Genomic DNA, 11,837 nt, shown 5'->3' with positions numbered 1-11,837 from the left:
ACCTAGATATATCATTTGTTTGGCCTGTAATCCCAGCTAATTGGGAGGTTGAGTGTGGACTGTAAGTTCAAAGGATTCCTGGGCTACAAAGTGAGTTCAAGTCCAGCCAGGCAACTGAGTGAGATCCAGTCAACAAACGTCAAATGTTAAGATAAGGGCTGGGGAGTAGCCAATGCTTAACATGCATGAAACCTAGGTTCAATCCTTAGCACCACAAAAATAGGAAAAAAAAAAAATCATTTCTAGAAAATATCTTCTGGAAATGTGTATATAGATGTGATCATCTTTTAAGATGTTGATCACATCAACATTTACCAATTACATTATAGTAATGTGTTAAACAACATGCAGTTTCTTTCAAAGCTATGGTACAACCATGAAAAATGCTCAGTGGCTATCTAAAATCCAGGACACTTAATATGGGGAAATGCTTGGGATACATGAAGAAGACTGAAACAATATATAGAACTATTCACGGAAAAATAAGTACAAACCCTTAAAGGTTAAGAGACTGAGTGGTAGGTTTCAAGGTGGCTGTGTGTACACATGCACTGGACTTTCATGTTGCCAGCTTTCCGGAAATGTGTTCTCATTCCATAAAGAACATCAATAACTATGTTCTGAGATCACTAGTAATTTTAAGAGATTTCACACCATTAGCTTGGTGTACCTTTTATGCTTGCCCTGTTATGAGAGGAACTATGGAAAGTATTTTTTGAACTAGTGTACATGACATAGAACCAGGCTTCCTAGTACCTGAGCATCTGACTTAAATGTGTCTTTACTCATAGTTCATGTCTGGGCAGTGACTTTCAGGAAATGAAATTCAACTGCGTACAAGATAGCACCACCATGGGATCAGTGGTTAGGGGCACATGCTTCAATTCCCCAGCCACCCACATAAAGCCAGACAGACATTGCAGCAGTACTTATACACACGCGCAAATGACAAAAAAAATTTCATCAACATTTCAGGGGACTGTTATTTTATTTCTCCTTTCAATACTTTTAAAGATACCACATATTAGACAAAGAATTTTTTGATAACGTGTTAACTTCTCTGGATATAACCATATAATCATTTTACATGACATGAACATGTACAAATGAGATGGGAGTTTCTACAGTCTATAAACGCTTCTTTTGGTGGGAAAAAAAGGCAATATATTGACAATTCAATTGTAACTTGCAGAAGTTGGTTTCCTTACCAAGCATGACTGCTGTGTGTGAACCAACCACTCATGACAGCAATGAACTCAAGTCAGGTGAACCCAACAACAGCTGCCCCCAACTCAGGTCAGCTTGGATGCTACTCCAGAAAGACACTCCAGCCACAGGCACCTTCAACTGTCCTTACTCCTCACGAGACGTGTCTTCTCGCAGAAACACGGAGCAGAAGCAAATACTCTGAGGCGCTCCGGGGTCTTCCCACCCCACACCTCAGAAACCCCATGCACAGGACCCTCAACTAAGCTATCACTAACCAGATGTAATCAGTGCTGATAAAGAAGCCAAATTACCCGAAACAGAAACACAAGTGTGCTCCATTACACACTAAGATATCAGACCAATGCACTACATAGTGGAAAACTTTAATACAATACGGGCAAGCACAATATTCAAATACTAAACTTGTCAAGCACAATGAAGATCGTCTCCTGAAAAACAAGACTGGGCTTCACTTTGGAGCGACCTGTGTAAGGTAGCCTGCTTTCCCTCCGCAGCGTCCCACAGCGATCTCGATACTTGTTAGCGGTTCCGTGGAAGGAATGACCACGTGGCTCAGAGACTAGAAGAACGCAGCCCCTCCTAGAACTCCTCCGAGGACTCGGCGTCGTCCTCATCCCTCACTTCTCGGTACTGCCCCGACGACCCCCCTTCGGGGTTGTAGCTCTGCATCTTAAAATCCAGTCTCTCCGCTAGTTTCTGTGCCGCGAGCTTGGCCTGAATCTCCTGCGGAACAAAGAGCCGTGAGTGGAGGATGCGCTCTGCCTGCGGCGCACAGCCCGCCCGCACCCCGCACCCCAGCGGCCCGCGCGCACGCACCTCGTAGTTCCGCTGCTGCCGCCTCTGCAGCGCCAGCGACTCCTCCAAGGCGAGCAGGCGCGCGGGCTGGTGGTGCAGCGGCCGCAGGCGCGCGGCCGTGACGTCATCGAGGTGCTGCCGCTCGCGGCGCCGCCGCTCCTCGGAGACGGGAGCCAGGCCCCGCGGAGGCTGACCTGGTGAGTCCTTGGGCGGCGCGGGTAACCTGGAGGAGGCAAACAGAAGACAGCATGCATGGCCTTTGACCGCAGCACTGACCTTCCGCACGCAGAAGCGGCAGAGATGCAGACAGGCGGCTTCCCTCCCTGGGCACCCTCGGCATGCCTGTCCTCTACTTCCACGTCGTGTCAGGCACCACAGGCCCGGCCCGGCTCTGGACGGAGTGCTTTGCTTAGGAGCGCAGCGCGGCCCCAGCACCCAGCGGAGACGATAAACCCACTGTGGAGTCCTCATGGACAGGGCAGGGAGGGGAGGGGGCAGACCTGGGTGGGGGCGCACGTGGTAGCTCCGCTAGTCACTTCAAGAATGTGGAGAAGTGTGAGAGAAGACTGGCAGGCTACACTGCGAAGGAGGAAGCTGAGGTGTCACAGGACAGACCCCAAGGGCTCATGTTTCATAGCCAACTGGCCCTTCAGATGCAAGTCCTGAGAAGACTGAGCCAGAGAGAGGCGAGGCAGGCTTGTGTCCACGTGCCAGGCCAGGAAGGCATATATGGAAGGAGAAAGGCAAGGAACACGACCTAACGCACTGTCCACTCCTCGGGCTGCGCCCCCGCGGAAGCCCAAAGACACCGTGCAGCCTGACTAACCCAGGCTCAGCTGCTCTTCAGCTTGCTTTCCTGTGGCCCATGCTTCTTCCTCAACTCCCTCTCAACTCCTGGAAAACGACCACAACAAAGATCAACAGACACTTCACTCTTTTTTCTTGTATTTAACTGGGTATCATTCTGTCTTCTTTCTATCCTCTTAGAAGATACCCCACTGCATATGAGATTACTTGATCAAAACCTACTTTTCACATCTAGCTAAAAACGAATATGCTAATATTTTGGGTTAAAAAACACAAAGATGAATGGCAGAGCAGGGTTCAAGTCTCCTTAAAAAAACAAGTACGGTTTAGGTATCTAAGTTTTTGGTTTTCCAAAAACATAGACGTGGTCTAACTTTTTATTTGATGTTATGCCTGTCAGTACCAGATACAGCTCTGACTTGAACAGCAACTCTGCTACAAGAACAATTCTTTTCTCCTCAAAGAGCTTTTATCTTACCAGAGATATCAGGAACAAAACTATGGCAAGGAACTCTAAAGCAGGTTTTTGTCCCCCCTTATTCTGACCAAATCTGTTTTTTTTTTTTTTTTAAATGCTCTTTGCTTCTTTCCCCTGGAAACATGCTATGATCTAGTTTAATATTCTCCCAGGTAAAGAACTTTGAGTCACCATTTAGGTCCTAACCTCTTCAAGGAACAAAATCCTTACTTCACTGCCCACCCGCCAACACTGCTCTCTACATGTACTAAGCATTTTTTTACAAAGTGCATCAGGGGCTGGAGAGATGGCTTAGCAGTTAAATGCTTGCCTATGAAGCCTAAGGACCCCAGTTTGAGGCTCGATTCCCCAGGACCCACGTTAGCCAGATGCACAAGGGGCCGCATGCATGCGTCTGGAGTTCATTTGCAGTGGCTGAAGGCCCTGGCGCGCCCATTCTCTCTCTCTCTCTCTCTATCTGCCTTTCTCTGCCGCTCTCAAATAAATAAATGAAAATGAAAATAATTTTTTTTTAAAGTGCATCAGTTTCTGCAGCTGATTTTGGGGGGAAGTGGTGTGCACAGTGTACGTGCATATTCTTGTGTTCACCTGTGTGTGTGTGTAGGTAACATGCCTCAATATGGTGGGGAACTCCCCAGTTAGGCTGCGGTTAGAAGCATGTACCACCATGCCTGGTATTTTTATGTGGGTTCTGGGGACTGAACTCAGGTTCTCATGCTTACAAGGCAGTAACTTTACAAACAGCTATCTTCTGAGCCCTACAATTGCTTCTTTTAGCTTACACACTAATTAAAAGGAGAACTGTACACTTGCAAGTGGTACTGAAAAAGTCACAATGTATTCTCCCTCCAACTCCATGTTCAATGAACTACTGGCAAAGCATCCTGAAATTGAATATTCTCCATCTAGTATTTAAATCTCAATGCGAACAAATCTAACATATATTTCAGAGGAATCCTCCACTTCAGCCCACGCTGGTCTCATGACTTCCACAATATGCTCATTGCTAACTACAAGCAGTGCTTGCAAAGCCCACTGAACTTGGAGCACTCCTTTGATTTTGACACACATTTTGTTCTTAGGCTTGCTTTCCAGCAATACTCACACATTGGTTTTAAACTTGTGTGTTGGGGGCACTGGGTTTCTGGCTCGCGTCTCTATCACTTCCATGAAATGAGGCTTCTTAGGAGTCCCTGGAAAATGGCCCTTCAAGTTCTCAGCACTCGTGTTTTCTTCTGAGTGGTGTTCACTTTGATCTGAAAGTGTGATCCTTTGTAACTTATCAATAAACAGGCTGTCAAAGCTGTGGGCAGAGTCTTCTGCTTGACTTGAAGTACAATGCTGGGAGAGACGTTGGCTAGCTGCAGATGAGGAAGGCTCCCTGGCTGTTCTTTCAGAAGCTGGGCACGTGTTCACTGTGTGCTCAGCCTCCACAGCCTCTGCGCTGCCTGTATGAGCAGGCTGTGCAAGTCCCTGTGTTTCTGAGGTTGTCTTAGATGATGTGATGTTGTCTACAGAGGAGCAGCCAGGAACTAATGATGAAGTATCAAATATCTGGTCAGAATTCTGGGCTTTCTCTATGTCCACATCAACTCTTGCAATGGCTTTGTGCCTTAGCTTACAGTCTAAACTAACGGGGTCAAACAGTTCACTTCTTCCTCTAAGCTCTTCACGTTCCGCAATGGCAGCTTTCAGCTTGGCAACAGTATCTGCAATCTTCTTACCTTTGTCGGGCAATTTGCAAATGAATTTTCTGACAAATGGAAAAAAAATATGCATCAAAGCTCTATTTTAAAACTTGACCCATAACATTTAAAAGGAAAAATATTATCCTCCACGGGGAAAAAAAAAAAGCTGATTTTTAAGTTTAAAAAGAAAAATCTGGGCTAGAGAAAAGACTCAGCGGTTAAGGCGCTTGCCTGAGAAGCCTAAGGACCTAGATTTGACTCCCCAGAACCCACATAAGCCAGATGCACATGGTGGCGCATGCATTGGAGTTTATTTGTAGTGGCTGGAGGCCCTGCTGCACCCATTCTTTCTGTCTCTATCTCTCTCAAATAAATAAATTTTAAAAAATATTAAAATCTGATTCTTACCTAGCCCAAGACAGAAACCAAACAAAGAAAAATTTCCTTATATCCCCCAAAGCAGGAGAGACAAGAACAGGGAATGTATAGCTCATCTGCCCCATCAGTTAAACTTCCAGCAAAACGATTTTTGGACTACAGGTTGATTTTTCCTAATGCAAAAACCAAAGTCCTTCAAAACCTCAAACTTTGTAAGCCCTGACTGGAATGACTCAAAACAGTAGAAAACTTCCCACGTGACCACATGTGATGAGCTATAGGTCAAAACATGAGCAAACAGAATATATTATATAACATTACTTCAGGCTATGTATGTAAGAAACAAAACCTAATGTGATATTTAGGATCAGGTCCCATCTCTAAGATATCTCATTACATATGGATAAACACATGTAATATGCATATACACATATATAACAGTATTTTAAAACAACTAAAATTAAGAAACTCAAAAAACCTTCTGGTCTTAATCATTTAGGAAAACAGGTGTTCTAAAAATCAGCATTCTTTAAAGCATGATCTCTTAAGATCTAAAGAGGTTGGGAATAGGTAAAAACAATTTTCATAACTCCAAAATATTATTTGTCATATCCCCCTCATGTGCACACGTGGGAATGTGCTGTGATGCAATGGTATCACTGTTCTATAATGGAACATGGGCGTGTGTGTTTTCAAGAGTGCTCAGCTGTTTCAGAAAAATCAACAAGTACTTCTAGATAGAACACGCATTTATAAACACTCTTTGGGATGTCCAGTAATTCTTTAAGAATATAAAGTCCCAAGACCAAAAAATTAACTCACTGTTATAAAAACCTATTCTTAGAAAGTCAAGCATGTCTGTCTCTAAAAGTTAGTTATTATGTACAAGTGTTGTGTTTCGCCTTTTGCTTAGTGACAAAATTTCCTTTTTTCTTCAGCCGTATAATCGTCATAAATGGAGGCGCAGTACACCTTAGGCCTCGTCTTCTCGACACTACACATCGTTAGCATGTTCTGCACACGTACTCCTTTATTTCCTCAGCCTCCTCTGCCCTGAGCCTGTCTGTCTGTCATCGTCTCCTTAACTCAGCACTCGCCAAGTAAAATCAACCTCCAAACCATTCTTCATTCCCAGCTTTCCTCCTTTCGTTAGTAACTCCCCATACAAACAGAAACTTGGGCCAATATTCAAATTATTCCACCATAATGAAGTTTTCCCGATCCTTTACCTTCCTAGTTCGTTTTCTCACAAGGCCCCCTTTGTTGGAAACCACTCTGAAAGCATCCAAGTTGTCTTTTGCTGCCTCTTAATTCTTTCGAACCATCCTGCTGCTAAACAAAGCAAAGCCTCCCCGCGCCGTCATTCCCGTGCTAAAACCCACCACCACGCCTACGAGCCGAGTCGGTGTGAAACTTTCTACAGCTCCCTCGCCCCACCTCGTGCCGTGCACGAGAGGGGACCCAGAGGAGCGGGGCAGCACGTTATGTCCCCGCGGGGCCACGGCACCCAGGGCGGGCTCCGCGAGCCGCCGCCATGCGCGGCGTGCGGGGCCCGCCTGGTCGGGGGAAGGCCCGGCTGGCGGGCTGCCCGCGGCCGCCGAGGGACAAGGTCACCTTGCGGGCGGGCTGGCGGGCGGGCGCGCACCGCGCAGGGACGGCCGCCCGCGGGCCCGGGGCTTACTCGTTGCGCAAAAGTCTCTCCTGGCGCCTCCACATCTCCCGCAGCTCCGCCAAACTCCGCTGCCCCAAGTCCTCGGGAGCTCGGGGCTCGAAGCCGCGGGGCAGCGAGCACATTGTGCACGGGCCGAGGCTGCGGCTGCGGCTGCGGCTGACGGGGCGGCGGGCAGTCGGCGTCCTCGGCGGGCCCCACCGCTGGCGCCGGGTCCGCGGCCGCCGGCGACTCCGGGGCGCGAGCGGGAGTCGCCATTTTCCCGGAAGAACGGGTCTTCTTCGAGTCGAATCGAGCTTTATTGAAACGACGGAAACGAACACCGACCCGGGGAGACGGGGGCGCCCGCGGAGGCGCGGAGGGGCGGAAGTGACGTCCGGCGGCGCCGGCTCCGGGCTCTGGCGCTTTTTCCCTCCGCCTTGGTTGCTTGGTGATTCTCCCTCCGGGGCGTTCCAGGGATGCGGAAGCGCCTGGGCTGCAGACGGAGAAGCAGAACTGCCCCCGAGTGTGGTGTCGGCATGAGGGAGTCTCGCGCTTGGGACGCTGAGGCGGGAGGGCACGAGTTCCAGGTTGGCACCGGCTCCATAACGAGCCCCTGCCTCCCCGAAGAGAAGGGAAACCCGAGAGATGGACTTGAGTGCCTCTGGGACAGTCCTGGAGCAACCACTGGATTTAACGGCCTTATTTCTTAGCTAGGGCGCAACAGGCTATCAACTCCTTGAGGAAATGCACTGGGCTTGGTGGCTCAGGTCTTTCATCTAAGCTGCTTGGGAGACAGGCAGGACGATCCTGAGTTCAAGGTGTGCCTGGGCAACCTAGTGAGATCCGTCCTCAAAATAAGTAAAAAAGAGTGGACATTAGTCAGCTAATAGAGCAATATAATAAGATACAATAGGATATGTGCCTAAGAAGTGAACTTGCTGTCAAAACCTGAAGGATGACCTAGCTGTTGGTGAGATAGGGGAGAGTAAAAGACAGGGATTGGGAGCCCTTAGCTTAGTGTGTGGAGCCTCCTAGCCCCAGTAGTGGAGGTTGAAAGGCTAAAGTTGGTAAGTTTTTTAGACACTCTGTGATGTATGGAGCAAGACTTCATTTGCAGTACCACCTGGGCAAGGCATAGTGCCTCTGGCTTCTACACTAGTTGCCATTGCACTCCCAACTCACGGCAACAATTCAAAAGTGCTACCTTCTACCCCAGTTCCAAAGGCCCACCGAAGTGTTAGGATTGGCAGGTGGTATGGCTGTGGTTGATAACCTATATTTTGTAAGACACTGAAGTGAGTATAACCATCTTCCCTGCAAAAGCAACAGATTTCCAACGCTAATGCCGAGCCGCTTTTTCCACCTTGCCAATTTCACGGTCCCCTCTTCACGTCACACTTGTTTCCAAATGTATATAATTGCAAAAAAAGAATTATTTTCTTTGCAGTTAAGAAGGGGAATACAGGGCTGGAGAGATGGCTTAGCAGTTAAGCGCCTGCCTGTGAAGCCTAAGGACCCCGGTTCGAGGCTCGGTTCCCCAGGTCCCACGTTAGCCAGATGCACAAGGGGGCGCACGCGTCTGGAGTTCGTTTGCAGAGGCTGGAAGCCCTGGCGCGCCCATTCTCTCTCTCTCCCTCTATCTGTCTTTCTCTCTGTGTCTGTCGCTCTCAAATAAATAAATTAATTAAAAAAAAAAAAAGAGGAATACACTTCAGACTAAACATTTTACTTGTTTTCATAGTTCATCTGAGAAAGCTGTGTCCCCAAAGGAAGAATAGGAACCATGCAAAGACAGCATTTATCACTGGAAAATCAAACAGATATTAACGGGGATTACCCTCCATTTCCTCCCGCCCCACCCTCTTTTTTGAGGAAAGCCCAACAGACTGACCTTTTTTTTTTTTAATGTGAGAGAGCAAGAAAGAGAGAAAATTGGTGTGCCAGGGACTCCAGACACTGTAATCAAACTAAATGTGTGCCCACCTTGTGTGCATGTCCAACCTTGCACACTTGCACCAACAAGTGCGTATTGCTTACATGGGATCTGAAGAGTTGAGCATGGGTACTTAGGCTTTGCAGGCAAGCACCTTAATTGCTACGCCATCTCTCCAGCCCCACCATCCATTCTTACATAAAGACATCTGTGATTTTTCTTGGTCCTTGGTAAGATACTGTACAAACACAAACAACTCCTAATGAGCTGATAGATTCATCCAAAATTCACAGCTATTCCAGGGGGTCAAATCACAGCAATTTCTATGCTCCATATATCAAAATACTTTCTTCTTTTTAAATTATTTATTTTTACTTATTTATTTGAGAGATCACACTCCAGGATATATTGATCTGATCAGAATGAACCAGACTGGCTGTAAATGAACTCCAGATGAATTTTCCACCTTGTGCATCTGGCTTATGTGGGTCCTGGGGGATCAAACCTGGGTCTTTTGGCTTCATAGGCAAGTGCCTTAATGGCTAAGCCATCTCTTCAGCTCCAAAATACTTTATTCTTTTGAAGAATTTTGGATTGACCCTGTGGCCTTATACATGTTAGGCAAATACTCTACCATTTATATCCATAGCCCTCTTTTTAATTTTTTTAAATATTTATTTATTTGAGAGAAAGAGGCAGATAGAGAGAATGAGTATACCAGGGCCTCCTCCCACTACAAAAAAATCCAGACACATGATCCACTTTGTGCATCCAGTTTCAAGTGGGTACTGGAGCATCAAACCCAGGCCATCAGGCTTTGCAAGTAAATGCCTTTTAACTGCCGACCATCTCTCCAGCCCCTCCTTTTTATTCTGAGGCAGGATCTTATGTTTCCCAGGCAGGCCTTGAACTCATGATCCTCCTGCCTCAGCTTCTCAAGTAGTTGAGACTACAGGCCTAAGCCACCAAGCCCAGCAATACATTTCCTCAAGGAGATCAATAACATGTCCCAGCCCAGCTGACTAAGAGAGAGACTGTTGAATCAGGTAGTGGTTGGCATGCACGACCCCATGTTCATTTTTCCAGCTCTTGGGCTCTAGCTACAAGATTTTCTTTTCTCACAGTCATAAATTCCCATCTTCAGATCCCAGGCCACCCTGTATGCAAGCCATTGATGCCTTCATTTCAAACCTCAGCATGTTGCCCCCTTCAGTCTGCCTCTCCTGGAAGGCTGTCCCTTTTACCCTTGCCAGTTATAAATTTTGTCTCCTCTCACCTCCTCTTGTAGCTTTCCTAGATTGTTTGTTTAAAATCAAATTGCACCTTTTTTCAAGCACAATTGTACTGCTTAATTAGAGTTGGAATCTCACTGCATACAGCCTACTATACCTTCCTCATTATGTCATACGTGGCCATTTCTTTCTCTGTTCTAACAAACCTCTGTCTATCAAGGAGTTATGGGTGTGCTTTTGTGTCTACCTTAGCACATGTAGCAGGTACTAATTGACAGAATCGCCTCTCATAATTTTTCTTTCCATTGTTTTCCCATTTCTCCATTATATAGATGAAACATCTCGTTTTGTACATACAGATATGAAACTTTTGTGAACACATTAAACACAATTAGTTTGAGGATATTTTCAGTGCTATAGGATAGAATCTTTCACGCAGTACAGCTTAGGGATTCAAAATGTCAGAACATATGTCTAAACTACAAACAGCCGTGCACAAACCATGTGGTTCTGTAGTCAGAGCTGAAGAGGCATGGCAGGTGAAGAAACATTGCCCTCCAACAAAGGCATACTACTCCCCGGAGGTTGGTTTTTCTGAGGAAGAAACTTACCAGCTGAGACCTATAGAACAAGAAGCAATCAAACATTGGAGTATCTGATGGAAAAACCTTTCAATGAAGGAAAGAGAAAGCTGCTCAGGCCCTAAATGGGGAAGCAGCTCAGCTCCTTAATAACAGAAAGTCTGTGTGGAAAGTGAACCTGGCTGACCAGGGAGGCCTGGAAAACCCTCTTGTCTCTGCCCCCTCTCAACACTGGGGTTACAGAGATGTGCAGCCATGCCTAGTATTTTATGTGGATGCTGGGCCTCAAATGAGGTCTTCGTGCTTGCACAGCAAGAGCTTCTGCCTGCTGATCCATCTTCCCAGCCTCCATATTACTGCTCTTAAGACAGAATTATTGAGAGAAAATTTACTTGTAGCAAAATTCACCTTTTGTAGAGAGTTTAGGTATGAGTTCTGAAAAATGCATGCACACCAGAACCAGAGCAATTCCACTATGCCTCAAATGTCAAATTTTCCATCCAACTGCAACCCCTGACAGCCCCTGGTCTGTCTCTGGCAGCTTTTTCCGTCTGGCTTTGTTCATGTTTACATAGTGGTCTCATCTGTGCTATCATTCCTTTTTATTGCTCAGTAGCATTCTGTTGTATTGACTTGTTTATATATTTAATAGTTGAAGGATAGTTGAGTTGTTTTCAGTTATTAACAATTACTAATCAACTCACTGTTCCCATGTTTACAATTTAAAAAACATTACTTATTTGCAAGCAGAGAGAGAAAAAGAGAGAGCAAGAGAAATATTGAACACCAGGGCCTCCAGCCACTGCAACAAATTCCAGATGCATGCTCCATTTTGTACATCTGGCTTTACTGGGGAATTGAACCAGGGTAGTTAGGCTTTGCAGGCAAGTGCCCCAACTGCCAAGCCGCCATCTCTTCAGCTTCATGTTGATAATTTTTTATTGATATTTAGAATTTTTTCTATTTGACAATTTCACATATTTTAAAAAGTATTTTCATGACCTGCTGAGTTTAGGGTTGCTGGCATGAGCACGGGTGGGGGTCATTTACCAGAATGTAGGCAA

General features: G+C 46.2%; 1 protein-coding gene across 1 annotated transcript; it reads right to left on the bottom strand.

The window, feature by feature from the left end:
• Positions 1–969: 969 nt before the first annotated feature.
• Polr2m (RNA polymerase II subunit M) lies at positions 970–7,215 on the bottom strand. The gene is made up of 4 exons (XM_045160223.1): positions 7,058–7,215; positions 4,416–5,063; positions 2,047–2,248; positions 970–1,953 (listed from the first exon to the last, which is right to left on the bottom strand). The coding sequence occupies exons 1-4, from the start codon at positions 7,168–7,170 to the stop codon at positions 1,810–1,812; spliced, it is 1,107 nt and encodes a 368-aa protein (XP_045016158.1). The 5' UTR covers positions 7,171–7,215; the 3' UTR covers positions 970–1,809.
• Between the last annotated feature and the right edge of the window lie 4,622 nt (positions 7,216–11,837).

The sequence above is a fragment of the Jaculus jaculus genome, chromosome 10 (genome assembly GCF_020740685.1).
Source record: "Jaculus jaculus isolate mJacJac1 chromosome 10, mJacJac1.mat.Y.cur, whole genome shotgun sequence".
NCBI lineage: Eukaryota > Metazoa > Chordata > Mammalia > Rodentia > Dipodidae > Jaculus > Jaculus jaculus.
This window is presented reverse-complemented; position numbering and strand designations above follow the sequence as displayed.

What these genes read in the sequence shown, in the direction of transcription:
- Polr2m (XM_045160223.1), bottom strand. Translation starts at nt 7,170, where the DNA reads ATGTGCTCGCTGCCCCGCGGCTTCGAGCCCCGAGCTCCCGAGGACTTG. An exon ending in CACAAGTTTAAAACCAATGT is followed by an intron (nt 2,249 to 4,415) that starts GTGAGTATTGCT and finishes TGCCTCCTCCAG; the next exon opens with GTTACCCGCGCCGCCCAAGG. An exon ending in GGCAGCAGCGGAACTACGAG is followed by an intron (nt 1,954 to 2,046) that starts GTGCGTGCGCGC and finishes TTTGTTCCGCAG; the next exon opens with GAGATTCAGGCCAAGCTCGC.